Genomic DNA, 21,816 nt, shown 5'->3' on the forward strand with positions numbered 1-21,816 from the left:
AATGTCTTTAAATTTAACAAAAATCTAATCATACCAACTTCTCATAAACTATGAGAACGTGAATGGTAAATTTGACGTAGGATGTAAGAAAGTCGAAACATCAGATCAAACCACAGAGAGGCTGGTTTTCTCACCACAGTTGAGGAGATGAGTATGAAGCACTGTAGGCGTTAAATACATACCAGCTTTGTCTCTTCTGGTTGTGTCTGTTAAATGTTAAAGAACAGCAAATGGCTCCGTGTTGTCACTCTGCAACATAGACATGCATCGTGTGAAGATGCTAGGTTCCTCATGACTGATATACAGCATTCTCAAGGGCAGCTAACAGAGATAGAGTTTATTCAGACTGAAAGTGTACTTAAATAATAGGCCAGGATATTTAAAATACAAATTCGATGGTGCATTCATTTTTAAACATTTGGTAATTCATGTTTATAGGAGATGTTTATGAACGTTCAAATCCCACACTCATTTTCAGTGTGCGTCTGAATGACAGTCAATCATTCACAACAGCTGTACAGTAATCACAATAGTGGCTTGTGTTGAAATTATGTGGAGAAATGTTATCAAGTAACTGTAAATAGGCCATATTTACAGTTTATGAAGACCAGTGTGGTTCTCATGGCTTTGTGAGCAATACATGAAGTCAAACAGATACAAAAGCGAGTGATAACAGTACTGACACTTCAGAGTTTCTTTTAATCACAGACAGGAATCTGACAGACTTCTTTCAGTACACAGAATCGACTAAGAGTTCAGTTTACAGATGATATAATTTCCTACAATGCGGACTATTATAAAATCTATATTAAAATAAAGGGCAGATTATTAGTGTACTTGTAGCATAATTTGAATAATAGTGAAAAAATACCAAAATAATTTCCTGCATCGTTGAGCATAGCACAGAGGGAATTCAGTGATTGTATAACAGCATATTCATATACAGAGAAACTATATTCTAATCACATTTTTCATCAGTGCCACGATACTAAATTTACAATTTTGCTCATATTTCAGTCTTACATGATGCAACAGTGCTTTAAATGTCTTTCTGACATTGTGAGGTCACATTTTGTCTGCAAGTAAAATTATTTTGATGTGGTACTGCAGAAAAGATATTTAGATTTTTCGATGTTTGTGCCCTACACGCACATATGTATATATCGTTTTATATAAAATAAATACAAAAAAGTAAAGTGTGATACCAGTATAAACTATGCATTAAGTCGCTGATCTTAAAAACTGGTTATCCATGTGACATGTCTTCTATTCTCTATGGAAATTTTGAAAAGAAAAGGCTTCCTTTAGAATTTTTATTCACAACCCAAAAGCAGTCTTTTTATATTAAAGAACTAAAAGAAACTCAGTGCACTTGCTAACAGCAGATCCGCACCGTGTTACAGCTCCATTGCATCATTCCTCTGATGAACACGGTTGGCTCAAGACTTCGCTGACAATGAAGGCTGAAGCTGGCAAAAAATAAATAAAAAAATTAAACAAAAAAAAAAATTGCTATCAGATGGGGGTAAAAATTTGCCGCTCATGTAGAAAAGAATGTGGGGTGGTTTCCGGCACTCAGGCTAATGTTAATGGGCAGCACATTGTGCCCATTCAGCATCATCAGACAGTTGTTTTACAACTTGTAAGTAAAAGTTGAAACAGAACAGACGGTCACTGCCAATGCCGCTTGTTATTGTCGATCAGACAGACTGGAATAGTAGTAAAAGTCTCAGACTCATACTGAAGAATAAGTATTTGTAAACTCTTGTCATCACTAGCTCGTTTCCCTTTCTAACACAAACAGAAATCCTTCACAAAGTGGTCCAGGAACAACCCAGTGATGTCATCCTAATGTAACGTCATTTGTGCCTGTTGCTCAGTAGCTCATGTAACACAGAGTATTGATCAAGGCTCCCCTTCTCCACCCAGCTTTACAAAGTGGGTCATTTATTTTTGTGTGGAATTCGTTGGTTAAAAGTTTGCAGTAATTATCTCATGTGCATGTGGTTGGGCACTGCAGGGGGCCATGGTAAATTACAAATTTTTCTACAAACTCCTGGATGCTTTTACGGCCTGTGTTATGCAAAACCACATCGGAGGGCCTTAAACAACCCTCCAGTGGATTGAAATAAAGTTGACGCTGCTCTTTGTTTTGAAGCTCAACATGCACTTTGTTTGGCAGTGCTGAATCGGTGGTTGTTGTGAAGAAGGGCCCTAACTATTTAAGAGAATTTCCCCTGTTGGTTAGTGAACACCTGGGGTGTTTTTAGTGGGGCGGCAGATCCAGATGGGTGGATAACCGTATGATTCCATTAAGGAAAGGGAGTTTTTTTTTTAAATCATGAAGGCAGCAGTTATGTGTTGGGAAGGTTGGGAAAAAGTATCCAAGTGATGCTGTAAATAATTACCAACATAATTTGGCAGAAAACCTCAAATCACCTTAGTTCAGGGTGAATCTTTTTTCCATAACTATATATTAAAGTAAGGGGCCAATGGTATGTTTTTATACTATCTATTAATTTATTCATGAATACATTAAAAATGCATTTTATAAATACAATATTAAAATATTTAAGTATTAAAATTCATTTTTATATGTACCTTTTGGGGTGCATAAAGTCGGTGTAATACAACCATGAAGAAAAAAGCCTCATAAATAAATAAATTCTTCAAAAGAAAAACTTTAGTAGTTTTGCCTAATCATAAAAAATAAAAGTATTGACAAAATAAATAATAAAATCTTTAAAAAATTTACATTTTTACAAAACTGCTTCAATGCCAATTAGTATATGAAAACGAAAAACTTTAAAATGTAAAAATTGTATATAACTGGTATATAAACTATATTAAATCAGCATGAATTCGGAGTATATTATATAAGAATTTTAAATATGTTTTAAATAGTGCTGTTAATCGTTCAAAAAAATTAATCCCACCTAACATTAAAGTTTTTAAATATACTTTTATATTGCAATAATTTCACATTCAATCTTCAAATTAATGTAGAAACAACTTAAAGACAGTATATTTTTTATATTTGTTTAATGGTATCTTTTTTATGACTGAAGGTGAGTATCACTGATACCAATGCTACTAATGTCACTATGAAATAGTTTTTTCCATCTATACATTTTAACATTTATTAGACTTTAAAAAATAACAACTAATTTAAGTGAACTTAAAGCAATCTTTACATAAACCCATTATAATAAATATCATATTTACCTCTGCCCTTCAGCAAGTAGGAAATATACAGAAATTGAATAAAGTTATCAAACACTAAAATAGGAAATATATATGAATCCATAGAGCTGCACAAGTTATTGATTTCCACTTTTTTCTTTTGTTGTTTGTGACGATTGGCTCCATGGTCTTTGGCAGTATCTTATACAGAATGGTGAGATTCCGGCGATGAGCACGAAGTCCCTCCCCCCTCTCAAGCTCCAAGGCCGAAGCCGGACGCCAAACTCATCCGTGTCCTGTCAAAGTCGGTGGAGGATCTGGGCATGAGTGATCGGATCTCGGCCGGATCGCCCTGCAAAACAGCTTGCTTTCATTCTCCATTACTCCGAGCACCTCTGAGCAGTGGAGTTTCGTTTCCAGCGGCTCATGTCCTGCAGGTGCAGTGCGTACCCGAATGTTTTACCGCTGTGATAGCGGACCCACATACAATAAAGAGCAAATTTCCTCTACACTCTCTCTCTCACACTCACGTGAATGCGAGTTCCCCGTCTTTTCTCGGTGAGCTCTCATTCTAAAAAATAAACTCTCTCGCCTCCCGTTTCACGGCTTGGGCAGCCATTCCGAGAGTGTCAAGTTGGGTTTTAAAAACAATTCGACAAAGTTACTCTCTCCAGTTCACCCGCAGGCCACCTCGCTTCAGAGGCGTCAATCAAACTTCTGTTCAGGACAACAAAGCACTCGTTTTCCGACAGAAGGTGCAGACGTTGCTTGCAAAAAGGCGCTTATGCACCGGTCGTTCAATCTGTTAACTATAAAACAGATCCTCGTGCACATTTGCCCCGAGGACTGGTTTTTGACTGTGGATCTGAAAGATGCATATCAATCAAACTTCTGTTCAGGACAACAAAGCACTCGTTTTCCGACAGAAGGTGCAGACGTTGCTTGCAAAAGGCGCTTATGCACCGGTCGTTCAATCTGTTAACTATAAAACAGATCCTCGTGCACATTTGCCCCGAGGACTGGTTTTTGACTGTGGATCTGAAAGATGCATACTTTCACATCCACAAAGCCCACCATCACAGACCTTTCTTGAGATTCACGTTCGAGGGAGTGGCCTATCAGCAAACAGTCCTTCCGTTTGGACTGTCTCTGGCCCCGCGCTTTAAGGAAGTGCGTAGACGTGGCTCTTTCCCCTCTGAGACAGATGGGAATCCGTGTTTTGAACTACCTCGATGATTGGCTGGTTCTAGTCAGGTCAGAACGGGAGTTGGCTGCTCACAGAGAGCTGTTACTCAGCCACTTGGAGCGCCTTGGGTTGATCATAAACCTGCACAAGAGTCAGCTGTTACCCAGACAGCGAGCGGTCTTTCTGGGAATGATTTTAGACTCTGCCCAAATACGGCCATGCATTACACCGGAACGATCCCTGACTATTCAGCGATTGGCGGCGTCTCTCAAAACGGGGATGACACGCCACCTAAAGGTTTTTCAGAGGTTGCTTGGCCTTATGGCAGCCACCACCTCTGTGATACCTCTGGGCCTGCTTCACATGTGGTCCCTTCAGTTCAAGCTCAAAGCCCGCGTTCCATCCCACGCCTGGCGCCTGGGGCAGTTTCCTGTCAGGGTAGACCACCGCTGTATCAAGGCTGTGGCCCCCTGGACGACCTATCGCCTATTCCAAACAGGAATGTGGTTAGGCCTGACCTCCAGAAGGAAGGTAGTCACGACGGACGCGTCTAACTCGGGTTAGGGCGCCCTGTTGGAGGGCAATCCAGTATTCTGCTCCTGGTCAGCCCCGGAGCAACGCCTGCATATCAGCTGCCTAGAGATGCTGGCAGTTTTTTTAGCCCTGAAAACCTTCCTTCCAGCCTTGAAAGGGCACTACGTCTTGGTCCGGTCGGACAGCATGACGGTGGTGGCTTATATCAATCACCAAGGCGGTCTCAGGTCACACACTCTTTGCTGGATGGCTCTTCGCCTCGTCTTTTGAGCACAGAAAGAACTCCTCTCTCTAAGGGCGGTTCATGTGTCGGGCAGATTGAACCTTGGCGCAGACATGCTGTCCAGAGGCAAGGTAGCCCCGGGTGAATGGGTGCTTCACCCTCAAACGGTTCAAGAGATCTGGTCAGTCTTCGGGAGGGCAGAGGTCATCCTCTTTGCCTCAGAAGACAACTCTCCCTGCCCAACATACTTCTCGATACAGTGAGATGCTCTGGCCCACGATTGGCCCAGTGCTCGCCTATACGCATTTCCCCCGATCGCCCTGATTCCTCAGGTCGTTAAGCGGGTCAGCGAGACCAAGTGCTCTCTCCTACTAGTGGCCCCACTCTGGAGGAACCAGGCCTGGTTCCCGGAGCTAGTGCAGCTCTCAGCAGCAGCCCCGTGGCCCATTCCGCTGAGGAAGAACCTTCTCTCACAGGCGAAAGGCATGATTTGGCACCCTCCGGCCGGAGCTGTGGAGCCTTCATGTATGGTGCCTCGACGGGCTCCCAGCGAGAGTAAGCAATACCATTTTGGAGGCGAGAGTGCCATCTACAAGACGGCTTTACAACCAAAAATGGTCGGTCTTCCTTAACTGGTGTTCTGCACGGAGTTTGGACCCGATATCATGTGATGTGTCCCACGTGCTAACCTTTTTGCAAGAGCTGCTGGATAAGGGGCGCAACCTCATCCACGCTCAAAGTATATGTGGCAGCTATTGCAGCAAACCATTCTCTCGAAGCTGGCCATTCAATCGACAGGAACCACCTGATCGTTAAGTTCCTGAAGGGTGCACGGAGGCTGAATCCTCCTCGCCCTCAGACCGTGCCATCTTGGGACTTTGTCTATAGTCCTGCGGGCCCTAAGAGGGCCCCCCTTTGAGCCGCTCAGCTCGGCCGATTTGCAGCCCTTATTGCTTAACACTGCCCTCCTCCTTGCCTTGGCGTCGGTTAAGCGAGTGGGCGACTTGCAAGCGCTGTCGATCAGCGCCTCGTGTCTTGAGTTTGGGCCTAATGACTGTAGGGTCGTCCTAAAACCAAGACATGGTTATGTTCCTAAGGTGCTCTCAACTCCATTCAGAACTCGGGTGATCTCCCTATTGGCGCTCCCCGTTACAGATGGTGAGCAGGGTCCAAACATGCTCTGCCCTGTGAGGGCTCTGAGAGTATACCTGGAGCGCTCTAGCCTGATTAGGCAGTCTGAGCAGATGTTCGTTTGCTTCGGAGGCCACCATAAAGGACTGCCGGCCACAAAGCAGCGACTTTCTCTCTGGATTGTTGATGCAATAGCCCTGGCTTAAACATCAGAAGGTTTGCAATGCCCTATAGGTGTGAGGGCCCACAAGAGGGATGGCCTCCTCCTGGGCATGGTCCAGCGGAATATCTATTGGTGAGATCTGTGCAGCCGCCGGCTGGTCGTCGCAGTCCACATTTGCCAGATTTGATAACTTAGACATCCCTGCTTTGCAGGCTTGAGTTCTGTCTGTTTGATGTTCCACTCTTCCCCTTGGGCAAAGCGGTTATGTTAGAGCTCTCTGCTGCCAGCTTGGGCGCAATGTGCTCAGGTTTTTAGGGGTCCTTGTTAGTGCTCCAAGACTGGGCTCGCAGAGCAGGAGATCCTGTATCTGCTCATAGCGCAGAGTGAATGGACGTGTTCCCCATACACACAACGTGAAGTGAACGTTCGAATGGGAATGCTCCGGTTACTGTCGTAACTTCGGTTCCCTAAGATAAGTTCACTTATATTATGTCACTTGCCGCGCTATAAGCTGCGAGAATCGATGACTGTTGCTTCAGTCGAATGGTCTGGTGAATGGCGCTGCGAGCCGACTTATATAGCGACTTATGTAGCTGCCATTGGTTTGTGCAGCTACACAAACGTGAACAAATCAGGCTTCAGTACAGAGTAAAACAGGAGTTTTCCCCATACACACAACGCTCGTTTCCTTATCTCAGGGAACCGAGGTTACGTTAGTAACCGGAGCGTTTTACTGACAAAAAAAAAAGACAGAAGCAGCAGTTTTGAGTGGGGTTGCCATCAACCCAAGCTCTGCCCCTGCATTAATTATTTTGAATGCGTTAGAAAATTAATCTCTGCTAAATTTGACCTATTGTGAGAAATCCATCAAGACAAGTTTGTCTTAAGCTGTCCTGTTCCATCTACAACAAGTAGATGTTCTCTAAACTAACACACTTGAATCAAAACTGGCAAAATATATTACTGGGTCAGTAAAATCAATTCATTACGTTGATTCAATTTTCTCCTCAGGCCAAAATAACAAAGTAGGTCAATCAGTGTTAAACCGAGAAAAGTAAATGACTTCTGCTTCTTCACAACACTAAATGCATTTTATGTGGGTTGTTGTTGAAATTAAATTTTACATTGTGGGCTGTCACGAGAAGGTAAAAAATATTCTTGTTGTCGCTTTATGCTTCTATTATGACTACCTAGGCATGATCTTCACAAGAAAGTATAGAGGCATTCCATCTTGTATGTATGTTCCACCTCTGATCTAAAATATCAGCCCACACAATCCGGGGTATATACAACTAGCCAAGGTAGCACAGAGGCAAACTATTTTTGGAACATGTTTTCCTGTTTTATACACTTCAACAACAGCAGCACATTTCTTTCAGGGTATTTATGAGGTAAAGATTTATTTTTAGTAAAGATTACAGATTCTTGCAAGATGCCTTAAATATTACATGGATATATCAAAGACAACATTTACATGCTGCAAGTGTAAAAGCACATTAATTATGTGAACAAATTTCATCTATATTTTGAGGGGTATGGGGGAGGGGGCAACATTTAGGATGAGTTTTTGTGAGAATAAAAAGTTAAAAACAGGTGACCTGAAGAATAACACAGAAAAAAGGATAATCTGTTGTGTACCAATTGGAACCATGATGGCTAGAAAAAAGGTCAAGAATTAATTCCAATTATATGTCAGTTTCTGTCACTTTTTCACTTTCTTGATTTGACCTCCATCTCACTACTTTGAATTTTTTTCTTTTGAGTCATGCTATGGTGTCACAAGAGTTCAGCAGTGGGTTTTTTTTCTGTTGATGTTCCACCATTTCATGTGCCCAAACAGTGTAATGTTGACACTGCTGCTATCCAACAGATTTACAAAAAATACCCCTCACAATACATATAATTGCATCAAATGTTTGCATTAGCACTATGCAAAGCAGAAAGCAAGACACTAATGAAACCCAAAAAGACTGAGTCAGAGATGAACAGTTGGAAAAACGGTAATACAAACCTGATCTTCTTCACTTTAGGTTATTTACATTCTTATTTGTTCATAAAAATAGTAAACCCTCTTCACACAAGCAGAAAAAGAAAGCCCCTTTAAGTAAGTAGAGTTGTCAAATATTATTTTTCTGCTAAGACATTTTTATTAAATATACTTATTATATATTTTCTGCCCTGATGCATGCATTTTTAAGTATAGTGTCATTTTTTGTTGAAAGATAAATGGCACACGTGGATGTGGACCTAAAAAAAAACCATGTAAACAACAATCACAGAAATTTGGTCATAAACAGACAAAGTGTATCAGTAAAACTGATATCAAGTTAAGGTCCGGTACTTGATGAATAATGTGTCTTTTGGTCTTCATGGTATCAGAATCATTAAGCCTAAATCTGTCATTTATGACGAATAATTAGCAGAATATTAAGGCTGCAAAATGTACAGAGGCACCAACTAAATCCAGACAAAAGCACTGGATCTGTTAGGGGGGGAAAACATGTGCACTAAAATTATTCCTTTTTTCCACCACAGCCCAACAGATGCTCCTTCTGTGTCAGGGTATAAACGGCTCAAGGGAGGATGGACCAGCTCCCCCCAGCTGGAGCCACAATCAAAGTTACCCAGGTGAGCAAGTCAGAAAGCGAATCACTCGGCAGTCGACGTTTCAAACCCGGCTGAATAAATCTGAAGTGAATAAAGTAATGAAGATTAAAAAAGATCCAGCTCCCCCCAGCTGGAGCCACAATCAAAGTTACCCAGGTGAGCAAGTCAGAAAGCGAATCACTCGGCAGTCGGCGTTTCAAACCCGGCTGAATAAATCTGAAGTGAATAAAGTAATGAAGATTAAAAAAGATCCAGTTAGTGATTTTGCCAAGTGGCTTGATTTTAACTATCAATCATCCTTTACACAACACTATTTTGCCATTCACTACAAAACTGCTACTTGTTGCATTTCCCACAAATATTAATTTCTACTTGTTGCATTTCCCCCTAATTGTTTTCCGTGAAGAACTAAAAAGAATAGGTAGAAATTCTATAAATTAATTAATAAATAAAAACATACAAATATCCTAATACAAATATCTCTTGACTGCTCAAACTTAAAACAGGTGATAGTTATGTAAAACGTAGTATATGTAGGTCAGAGCTGTCCAGTTACAGTTAGCTTTACAGAACAGAAGTAAAAGTGATTATGACACATTAAAAACGTGTCAAAAAGCGAGTTCTTACTCCCTCTGCTATGAATATTCAGCTGATATTTTCTGATTATGTATTCACGTCTTAGATAGATGCCCACATACATAAGAGTTTCAGAGCAAGCAAATCAAAGACTTGACATCAATATTCAGTAAAAACTATTTTATTCTTGTTGTCAATATGGATCTACAGGAACTCCATGAAGCACAGTTATAAAAATAAAAAAAATCTATCTATGTACAATACACAAGAGCAAATAACAAATATACCATATGGTTATTATAAACATCTTTTGTACGAAAGCAAAATCTGTGTGTTGCAGGAAAAAGCTTCAAATAGTATAAAACCTCTTCTACGCAGTTAATAGTTTTTCCCACAGTAACAATTTTACAAGCAATCTTCATCATGACTCTAATGTAAACTCATGCTGACACGCCAGCATGAAAGAACATTATCTCAAAATCTACTCCTGTGCTGCAGCAAACAGGCCTGAGATGAAAAAATGTCCAGAGCAAAACAAATTCCAAAACCACAAGCCAGCCAAAATGTACAACCCAGCTGAAAAGTTCCTTGCATTCCAGAGTCCATGTTACATATATTACATATAATCAATTGCAGTAGCAATAACAATGTGAGATTTTAACTGCCCCAAGGCAATATTCACATATTAAGTTCATGTTGTTCAACAGTCTTAATCAGCACTTTACCTTAAAATAATAAATCACAGGAAAGCAAGAACGTGTGATAAATCATCAGAGACGATATATCTAACCCTAAAATATAGGCTAACGCTATGTGTGTACTAAAAACAGTCTTTATCCTATAGCCAGTGTTAACAGAACTTTGAAAAATTGACGTATAGGCTATTACATTTTTCATGTTGACCGCTGTTTATCCATTACATCCGATGGGTCAGTTTAACTACTTTTTTATCAGGGATTCTAATAAATAAGGTGATATTGTGTCTCAAGGGACGCTGCAGTAACTACTGCTGTCTCTGAATGTGAAAACTCAAGACACCGTCTTAGACTTTTAAAGAGGCTACACAGATTTTGCGAGTGTTTTCTGCAGTTAGATGAAAAAACACGACGCCTAACGTGCGTTTGGACCAGAATGTACGCGTTTAGTAGCCTACATTAGAGATGCGGGGGGGAAAGTGAGAAGCATGTTCGCTTGGAAGAGGAAGAAACACAGACATGTCGTCTCCCCCTTACGCTTTCTGACAGAAGCTTCTCAAAAACACAGCCTCACCAGATGGCAGAATAAACGACAATAGATGTCCATTTAGCCATCAATAAAAATAACTAACTTAAAAAAAGACGAGTGAAACTTTTTTTATTAGAGTGTGTCAGAATATGCAGAACTTTTTTTTTTTTTACGTTTTTGCAGCATTGCCTGGACAAGGTATTAAATAAAAAACACTAAAATGAATTCTTAAATGAACGTGCGTTACCTACAGGCTACTAAACGGAAGCCTGAGGTTAACCTGTGAACAGAGCTGCCATTTTGCAGGTTAATTTACATTCAAGTGATCAGTTTATAGAGGTTTCGACACTTTTAAAAGAACAATTACTCAGCCTTTGCTCAGAACGTAACACCAGTTTAACACATGAGAAATAAATGAGACGTTAAGCAATAACAACAGCATATTCGTGGGCCTAAACAACAAGTGTTTTGTACGAACTGCTGTCTTCAGCGGATATTTAACCAGCAGAGAAAGTGACCACAGATAATACGCACAGAACGCGCGGCTTTACAGAATGGGTTAGTAATGCGGAGTTGTGCGCGAGAATGAGATTAATTCGTCAGTCAGTTACGCCTGTCACGGGCATCTTTAACAAGACTAAGCGCACCGGCGCTGCGAGGCTCTACTTCATCTCAGCTGCCTCCTGACACAATTCCGAAGCGAAGGGGCTTTTAACAGCGCCTTAACAAGTCAAGTAAATATTCATCAATACTCCTCTCAAGCGCCATTAAATAAATCGATTTCTAAACACATTTATCGACATGTTATTTGCCAGATAACCGTTACTAAGGGCAGTTCGTCAGTTGCCTACTACCGGTTAACGTTATATACACATGTGACAGACAAACCACGACGGGAACAAAGCAGGTAGAATCAAAGTAAAACTGTACTAATAATTTAACGACATTCCGGATGTGAAATAAAGCCAGTATTCAAGCACAATCTCTTCATGTATATATATATATATATATATAGCCTATATGTATATAATCCCGGTCAAACAAACCCATATGCACACTGGCCAGCAGGTCCACGGCACTGAAGAGATAACATATTAGGAAATAAAGAAATAAACAAACTGTGTCCGTATGAATAAGCGCTCCAGGTATGTTCTGTATAGACTAGGTTGTGGCCGTGGGTTTAAAACAGGGAAAGGCAACGAATGGACACTTTGCTTATGTCACGGAATAGCAAATTAGTTCTGAGTATTTCGAGGCTGGGCTAAAGAGACAACGTACGTACGCCACTTTCTCGGGCCACGTGACCGTCTCGGTCTGGACGCGTCCATGTGAAAGGAGGAATCAAACACTGAATGCAACTATTTGTCTCGATCATTACGCTAATTTGATGCTTTAACTTACATCTTCAACATCGAATTCAAAACCACAGTAGTTAACTATGAAAGTGCAATAGTGCGAAATCAAAATGTTGACAATAAGTGAAGAAATGCAAAGTTAAGGCAAAACACCGCACTCCCCTGTCCTCAAAAAATGGTATGGTCGCCAGCTCAAATTCCGAGAATTTAGCTCTTCTGATTCTTAGAACTGGGGTTCTTAGAAGTGGCGATGCTAGAAGTTTCTAGGAAAGCACTACCAGGTGATTTTTTTTTTTTGCATTCTTTTGCATTCTGGCGCGCTGTTGCCATTACTCACACATGTTCATTAAGACTGTTTTATTGGATTTTATGGTTAAATGTTTATCTCGGCTGATTTGTAGGTGTTTTTGCGGACAGTTTTTAGAGCAGAGTGTTTATGTAGTGGGTCTGTCTAGACAAAATTCTTTTGACAGTTTAGGTCGTCCTGCATGGACCACACTGCTCTGTCAGTCCTCATCATCGGCTTGTAAATAGTATGTGCAGGCAGCAGAGGGGTGAACATTTAGACGCGGTGCGCGTTTTTCTCCCCAGAACTAGACAGCTTTCAAAGTTGACTAAATAGCGCACGGGGGACAGGATTAGAAACCAGGGGCTGTGCAGTGTATGCTCAAAGCGTTAGCCGAGGCAGTCACAGATTTCACTCTTTTTCTCTCAATGCATATGTTAAAACCCGGTGTTCGCTCAGAAATCGGAGTTTGCACTCTCTCTCGCTCTTCCTCTGGACGTTTTGGTTTTGTTGTCCTGTGCCAGAAGCCGTGTACATTGTAGTGTGTGTATATGCATGTACAAAATCACATCCTATGCTTGGAGATGGTTTCTGATTTGGTCGTACAGTTGTTGAGCGTGTGTTTGCCATTTGCTGTTTTAGTTTTTTTCTGTAACGCATCAGAGACCCATTAATGTCATCATTGATATTGTCATTATTATTTATTTTGTCAGTGCATGAAGTGTTAAATTGGATAGTATTTCAGCCAAATTTGGCAGTAGAGATGCAACAGAAAAGTTTGTATAGTTCTGCGGTTGCTGTCAATTGTAACGGCATGAGCGCAGCAGACCTGCACAAGTTTCTCTGTAGTCATATGCGTTTACTTTTAAATGTATGTGTTTTTTTTAATCATCATTATTTGTTGCCAACGTGCTGGCTGTTTCATTTTAAAATAAGTTTGAATGCTCTCGTCAGAAGCGCACCATATTCGAAAGATGTGTATGCGTATGGTTAAACAGACATGACAAAAGAAGAAGAAGAAAAGTGCCGCTTGGCATTGAGCGAGGGGCTCATAAATCTCCGTCCGCTGTTTGCGTGTTGTGGATCGGGCTCTATTCTTGGAGTGAGCACATTTAATGGCGTTCAGTTACATAGGGTTAAAGTGTTAAATACGATTTAACGCTTAATAAGAAACAGAGCAAGAATGCGAGACAAATAAGAGCTCAACAGAGAGCGCGTGTGCTCTGCCATATCACACTTTCCTGTGTTCGTGAAGTTCACGTTGTTTATACGGTCATAGTGATTTAAGATGCTAAACGCCGGGGAAATTACATGACTTGATCTGCGAGATGCAGGTGTTGTCGGTGTCGTTTAGTGTTGCTCAGCGTCAAAACGGTCTCTGGGTGACATCTCGTGGACGCAAAACTTCAGATTTCTTAAAGAACTGCCGAAATAAAACTAGTTGTTCAGAACATGAAATCAGAGTGGGTAGAAAAGTTCTTCGGGTCAGTAGAAAACGTTTTCAGAAAGGGATCTAAAGAGCTGGTGTATTCAGGTGTTATGGTGGTTTCTCTTACTCTCTCTCTGTCTCTGTGTGTGTGTGTGTGTGTGTGTGTGTGTGTGTGTGTGTGCATGTTTATGAGGACACAAATTTGTATAATAACAGGGGTATGACATAGGTATTACAACGAGAAGGTGATTTATGAGGACATTTTCAGTGTCCCAGTAATTCAAAAGGCTTATAAATAATTCAGAATGAGTTTATTTGAAAATCTAAAAATGCAGAAAGTTTCCTGTGAGGGGTAGGGTTGATGTAGGGCAATAGAAAATACGGTTTGTACAGTATATAAACCATTACGCCTATGGAGAGTCTCCATAAACCATAAAAACAAACCTGTGTGTGATTTTTAAAAAAAGAAATGTATTTGTTTGTCCAGTGGTTAAAATCCCGATCCCTTTCCAGGTCATATGCGTGTTTGCCTCCTCACACAAGAGCATTAAAAGAGTCATGGGCTGATTAAGCTGTTTTGGCACTATGACAGCCGGGGATATTAATGTTATGAAGGCTCAAATGGAAACAGAATCTCCAATACTGCATGTTCAACATGTGAGAAATGTTCGCCTAACTATTTAAAGGCGTCCAGTGAAACTATTTGTGTCAAGGCGCCAGATGTGACTGGGAGAACCATCTGAGGTGAATCATTCAGTAAACTATCTGAACTTAGGAAAGCAGACAATGTGTTTTCACAAAATAAATCTATTAAAAAAAACAAACGCTTATACAGTAACCATTCTTGGGTTGTGTTTGTTGACTATTCCACTTTGTCTGTTATTACACTCATTCCTCAATAGTGAAGTGTATCGGTCCACAGTACTGCAATAAACCGCCTAACGACACTTTCCCATGACTCATTCTAGTTTATTCTCCACACAAAGATTTTAAAATCGCAGGGAAATAAGCAATTTTCTTCAGAAGGCAAGAACTGTGTAAATGCACATTTCAGTGAACTTGGTACATATTAAGATAAATATACCTTTTTCTGTGACTAACCTCGCTAAGAGCCTAAAAGTTCATTATAACTGTGAACTTGAGGGATAATCCTGTCAGATAAAAGATAATTTTAGGTAGGAAGCAAAATGATTCTCAGACCTGACAGAACTACACGTGGATGTACTTCAGTTCTCCAACTAAATATTTGCATCGTTTGTCGCCACCTACCGGAGAGATGTTTTTTTTTTTCTTCAGTTCAGGTCACATCTAGGTATACATTTGTCCCTAAAATATGCCGTACACAAACAGCTGTTTGTTTCACTATGTTAGTCAGGGCTTTTAAACTACTAAATTCTGACTCGCTAGTTGGTGTTCCAACTGTTTCACTTTTTCAGAAAGGATAATTTTGAATGGTGAGGACCTCACAATAGTCAAACTAATACACATTTTTACACACAGAAGGGAGGCAATGCAAGTAAATATATACACACTTTATTTACAAGTTACTATTAGCTGATTAAGTTAAAAACTACACTTTCACCTGCAATGTTTATTCACGGGTGAAAGCACAACCATGTAGGCATTAACACAAAAGCTCAGGCTGCGTCTTCAATCTCAAAATCATAAACAAGAGTATCATTGAGGTCCTCAGGGCCAAGTATCCAATGATTTTTCCTCTTAGTAGAAATCTAAAAGCAAGAGAAAAACATGGATCACTGAAGAAAAACAAGTAGCAAAGCCATTTAGAAAACACTACCTTTTCTTCTAACAGCTCGTTGAGTAAGGAGTTTAGAGCAGAACCCTTAGCAATGCGATCATCCATCTAAACGACAAGGCAATAGGCCATCAAGACAAGCTACCTAAAGCTCCCATTTCGCCAATCATTAAATAATTGACAAACTTCCGAAGGTGGATCTCCAAACTTACTTTGCTGTGGTGCAGCTCAGAGCAACAATCCTCCATGTCAAAGCTCGCATTCATGCATTTCTCCTGAAAACAGACTAGAACCATTGGAAACTGTCTGGTGTTATTGCAGGGACGTCCTTAGGGGTGCAGCCGCACGGGCCCCCTACCTCGCACCGGGCCCCTTACCTCGCACCGGGCCCCGCATTAGCCAAGGACAGCCCCATTCGGTAACACTTTATTTCGATAGTCCACTTTAGACATTCTATTAACAGTAAGTAACTTTGCAACTACATGTCAACTAGCAGTTAGGGGAGTATTAGCAGACCGTCTGCTTAATATCTTCTAACACTTTCTTTGTCAACTTATTCTACTAACCCTAAACCTACCCTAACAGTCTACTCTGAGAGTTAGTAGACATGTAGTTGCAAATTAATGAGAATTAGTGGACATGTAGTTACTTAGTTAGTAGAATGTCTAAAGTGGACTATGGAAGTCAAGTGTAACCCCCCTTCCAGTGTATATGAATCAATACACCCCCCAATTCATGATTTAAGTAAAGACACCCATAGTGATTTTCAGCTGCCACAGGGTAGTAACTGAAATTAACTTTTGTGATAAACACGAGCAGACAAACAAAACCGAGAAAACTGATCGTAATAAAATATACTCTGCTGCTGCACAATGTAGTTTTGCGGACATAGGCGAGTTCTAAACTCGAAATGACTTGGAACGCCACATGACGGTTAAAACGGGCGGTCATCGAGTTTTGAAAGAACCAACTGTTATGAGAAGGGAAAAAAATAACACCTACCATTCTCATTAAACCCCCTATCCGTTTAATTTAAACGTAGCCTGCGAGAGTTTCAGTAAAACCGCGAATGGAAACGGAACAAGCAGCTGATAGCAATTTGTCTTAATTTAGTGGTTCACACGTTTGAAGCAAATTAACAGATTTCAAGTTCATTGGTGAGCTAATTAGCCAATCCCTTCGGCACTCTGTTAAAGGGCGCTCATAACATTAACGCGAAAATCGTCTAAATTTGAGACTGTTAAAATAAACCAATATTGATATTAAAATTAGGGATTATTATTTCTACATACAATAAAACAAACTTTTAAATGAAACAAAGCTCTGCTACAGCCAAATGTTGTAATGTATTAGTTTTAGCTTGTCAGATACAGTACAAAATGCTTCAGTTTTAGGTAGAAACTAGTTAATAGCAAGAGAAGTCATACACACATTTAGAAAACTCTTATCTTATCCACTGACCCCCAGGAGTACTTTTAGGCACTCCTTTTAAAACACTGTAGGCCTAAATAGGTAGCGCCTAGTGATAAAGATGAATGAATAAATCATTTAAAAATAAGATCTCATATGAGGTTTAATTTTTTAAAGCACAATGCAAAATGACTTCGCTCCTCACTATTTAAAACAGGCACAGAACTCCACTACACTGTACATAGCAAAAATAAACATTAAATACAAAAACTTAAGTGTCCCACCCGTATTTAACTAGTCATACACACTGTTCCTACACCTTAACCGGTATATAAACATTTTAAGCTGTGCAACATACACTTTGGCTGCATGTCCAAATTCAGAGTATTCATAAAGCAGTAGTCAAAGTAATCTACAGTGAGATTCTGAAGTGCATATACAATGGACACTTAAATATCCCATGAAGCCACGGGAAAGGATTTGATTGATGAATGGCATGGATGCAACCCAACTGACGCTGGTTGGTCACAAGACAATGACAACACGACAGATGTTGTACGTCTGGATTACATTCATAGGATTTAAAACAAATCATTTTACCACTGTAAAAAAAATGAATGTTTTATATTAGGGGTCTGCAACCTGTGCCTGGAGAGCTACCTTCCTGCAGACTTCAGTTCCAACAAACTGGTCTGTAATTATCAAATAACCCTGAACACCTTGCTTAGCTGGTGCAGGTGTGTTTGATTGGGGTTGAAGCCGAACTCAACAGGACGGGAGCTCTCTAGGAGCAGGGTTGGAGACCCATGACATCAAAATTACCTTTTTAATTCATAAAATAATTACTTATTCAAAAGAAGTACTTACTCAGACATAATGCGATTTTGAACAATGGTTGAAATAAAATAACAAAAAGCACAGTGGAAGAAAATACTTTATTCCTGAATTAGTAGGTCTGAAGAACTTAACTAAAACAAAAGTCATCTGGATGCAATACAAAACCTTCCAACCATTATTAAAAGCACACAACCACTACTAACTGAAAAAAAGTAATTCCCTCTCAGTAATGTGCCTCATGACAACACAGGTAAAAATGGAAATAATAAAAAAAAAAAAATCCAGATTCCACACTTTACATAAATGCTTCAGGTAGGGGAAAAAACAATTATTATACACAGCTCCACAGATGATGCTTCTGAACAGTCCTACAAAAACTATTCTCAAATGTAAACATTATTGTTTCTGTTGCATAGCTTCTTTGCGTGCAGCATCCTGTAGTAGCTGTGTGTCCACCTCATCTGCAGGAAGCTGAACGTATCGCACTACTGATCCACGGATAAAGCAGTTTTTCACCGACAACTAAAACAAAACAATTAAAAGTCATATATAGACATAGTTCTCCTGAAGGTTGAGCACCTGCTTAAACTCAACATGACATTTCATACATGACAGACTCAAGTGGCTGAGGTATAGGCACAGGCAGACAACAAGTGTTCTTTTCTGCTATTTAAGTATTAATTCTGTTTATCAATCTATTGAGTGATCGAGGTTTAAAGGGGTGGTTCACTGGATTTTTTCTAGGCTTGATTGTGTTTATGGGGTGGTCTAACATGTGTTAACGCTTCATTTAAAAAAAAAAAAAAAAAATCATTTCTCACATAATTTACCTTTATTCCACACCTCTCTGTCCCTTCTCTGAGAAACCGGGCTGATCATTTCCTTCTTTAATGAAGCCCCTATCAGAAATTGGCTATGGGCTCTGATTGGTTAGCTAGCCCAGTGTGTTGTGATTGGCTAAACCGCCTCTAGCGCACATCTAAACGTCCCGCCCCTCACCTCGGCGGCATGTGCTGTACACATGTATTGTAAACAACTGCTTCGTTAATATCGCTTATCAGTTTGAGCCCGATTGAAAAGCAGAGGATATTATTGAAGAGGATCGTGCAGAACCTGTGCAAGCACGGCTTTTAATGGTAGGCCTATGTTTTTTGTTTGTTGTTGTCTCATACTTTTAGATACGCTGTTATTTGTAAATGCTACTGCTTCTGTTAGCTTTTAATATACGGTTTTATCCTGATTAAAGCTTTAATACAGTACGGCAACTGCACCGCGTCCATGTATAACGCTTCTCATAACTATGTGAAAATAAGCATATAATTGTAACAGTTCATTGTTGGAGCTGAGCTGAATGAGAGAGAGAGAGAGAGAGAGAGAGAGAGAGAGAGAGAGATGCAGAGTGTGTGCAGAGCAGGGGGATGCGAGGAACAGTATTAAGAACCGCTGCTTTAGAACATTGATTTTGAAACTTGTGAATCCATTAGAATCGTTAGAAGACAGAATCGCGATTCATATATGAATAGATTTTTACATGCACCTCTAGTTTTCTCTTCCTCTTCTCTAAAGCAGCGCAGGCCTCGCCCCCTTTGCTGCCTTTTCCCGAGGGCGGGGTTTATCTGGGTTTGTGATGTCACGAACCCGGGAAGTAACTCATTGTAGTCCCTACCAGCCGTTTTTGTAGGCATTAAACTGCCAGAATTTTAAAAGACGATATCTCCGTTTGCATTGAACTTTCAGCGTTGTAACTTTGCAGATATTCCTTATGCTTCAACAACAACATTAGACACCAACCAACGTTAAAAAAGTGAAATCGCAATGAACCACCCCTTTAAATAGTCCGAACACTTCCTAATCTTTAACAAGGAACACTCTTTGACAAGTTCTCACCATGTGCGGATATTTCTCAGGATCAGTGACACTGATATCTGTCAGTTTGATGTTCAGATACTGTGAAGGGAGAAGAAGTTTCATTTTGAAATTAAATTCACTCAATATTTGCTTACATTTCAATAAAGCGCAATGTCCAGCCATACCTGATCAACTGAGTGTAATGTTCCACAAATGCTGCAAAGTTGATATTCAGAATGTAATGAGATACCACATAAATTACACTGTGCACATACTATTTTAAAAGTACATGACATATTAAAAGGAAAGCGCTTACCTCAAGTCATTCTTGAGCTCCACCACAACATCTTTGCCGACCAAGGACTTGAAGAACGAGTAGAAGAGCTGAGGAATTAAAAGTTGAAATGGTACATTCAAATTAAGGCCTGATATATGTACAAAAGATGATCAAACGAGTGAAAAGGTGATTTAAGGTGTGAAACACAGTACAACGCCATACACAACGAGAGAAGCCACCAAAAGCTGTTTACCTTGGCTCTAAATTACTCTATTCGATAACAAATACCAAAGCATTAGAAAATAGCCGGTGCCAATAGCAGTTGTTTCTATTTGCAATTGAATTAAAAGAATAACAATACAAATTAGTTTGAGATTGGACAGGTTAGCTAGCCGTTAGCAGGACGCTGCCATTATTAATACCTCACCAACAGCAGTGAGCAGTAATCAATAATACATTTTAAATATTGCAAACAGATTTATCTGGTCGCTGCAAAGTTGCTTATTTATTTTTTAAACGGAAAGCACCGTTATTGCTAAATAACAACGCTTACCATTTTTTTGGCGGATTGGCAAACCAACGTTAAAGGTGCATGTCAGCCCCCGTGTTCTTCAATCCGTGCTTCTATTGGCTAGACGAATGAAGACGTAACGCTCCCATTGGTGGAGGAATGTTTGCGTCATCTGTACGCATCTCGGAAAGTGCCTCACAAATACTGAATAGGAAATTGTATATATACTTGTCTATTAATCTTATATATGTTATTTTTAAAAGAAAAAATATACATATTTTATAAAATTATGAAATATTTTATATAATGAAATTAATGCCTGAGAATGAACTTGTCCAATGTGTCCACACGGTTACTTAGCAAACGGTCCTCTGGTAGTTCACCTCGTTCAGCAGCAGATGGAGGCACATAATAAAAAGCACGGGTGGTAGCCAGTCGCATATGTGAAAGTGAAAGTGAAAGTGAAGTGTAGCTACCAACAAATTATGGGTTGGCTTGAGCACCTATGTTTCTAACCTTACAAATGTGTCCCATACCTTTGTCCTCAAAGATGTTATCTTTTATTATGAAAATCCAAAGCTATTATCTGTTGAATATGTTGTTAATTTCAGTGTTGGGGGGTAACGCGAGTTACGTAATCAGATTACTTTTTTCAAGTAACTAGTAAAGTAACACATTACTTTTTAATTTACAAGAGAATATCTGAGTTACTTTTTCAAATAAGTAACGCGTTACTTTTTTTTCCCAATTGATTGATTGACAGCTCTCCTGTCCCCATGCTGAGAGAAATCAGAAGATGTTACTGTAGATCTAAAATAAATATGAATATGCATTAATTCATCTCACTCACAAAAAAAAAACACATTCAGTATTCCTCAAAATGAATTAAAAAAATGCAACTCAGAACATGCCGCAAACCCGCAATAATTAAATGTTAAACAACACAAATATCCTTTATGTATTTAATCCCATTCTGTTAACCAATGTCTTTGCTTCTGTCCTTCGATGATCCAGTTCAACCATACTAATAAGCAAAAATTACTCTAGACAACATTTGTGTGTGTTTTTATTGCTAAAGTGTGTTGAAATGTCTTCTTCTGCATTCTGCTGTACGGACGTAAAGTTACTTTCCCTTCAGCCTGAGGCTTCTTCATTTCACTTTTGGTGTGAAAAGGCTTTTATATTTGGCAAAAATATAACTTTTTTATTCTAAAAACAAACAAGCAAGCCCTGTCCAGATTTTAAAAGTAACGCAAAAGTAACGTAACGCATTCCTTCCC

General features: G+C 39.8%; 1 protein-coding gene across 1 annotated transcript; it reads right to left on the reverse strand.

Annotated features, from left to right (window-relative positions):
- Nucleotides 1–17,980: 17,980 nt before the first annotated feature.
- LOC107552258 (U6 snRNA-associated Sm-like protein LSm2) lies at nt 17,981–20,646 on the reverse strand. Its single transcript, XM_016234115.1, has 5 exons — nt 20,579–20,646; nt 20,065–20,132; nt 19,934–19,964; nt 19,788–19,847; nt 17,981–18,422 (listed from the first exon to the last, which is right to left on the reverse strand). The coding sequence occupies exons 1-5, from the start codon at nt 20,579–20,581 to the stop codon at nt 18,297–18,299; spliced, it is 288 nt and encodes a 95-aa protein (XP_016089601.1). The 5' UTR covers nt 20,582–20,646; the 3' UTR covers nt 17,981–18,296.
- Nucleotides 20,647–21,816: the final 1,170 nt, after the last annotated feature.

The sequence above is a fragment of the Sinocyclocheilus grahami genome, unplaced genomic scaffold (assembly GCF_001515645.1).
Source record: "Sinocyclocheilus grahami isolate Dianchi unplaced genomic scaffold, SAMN03320097.WGS_v1.1 scaffold444.1, whole genome shotgun sequence".
Lineage (NCBI taxonomy): Eukaryota > Metazoa > Chordata > Actinopteri > Cypriniformes > Cyprinidae > Sinocyclocheilus > Sinocyclocheilus grahami.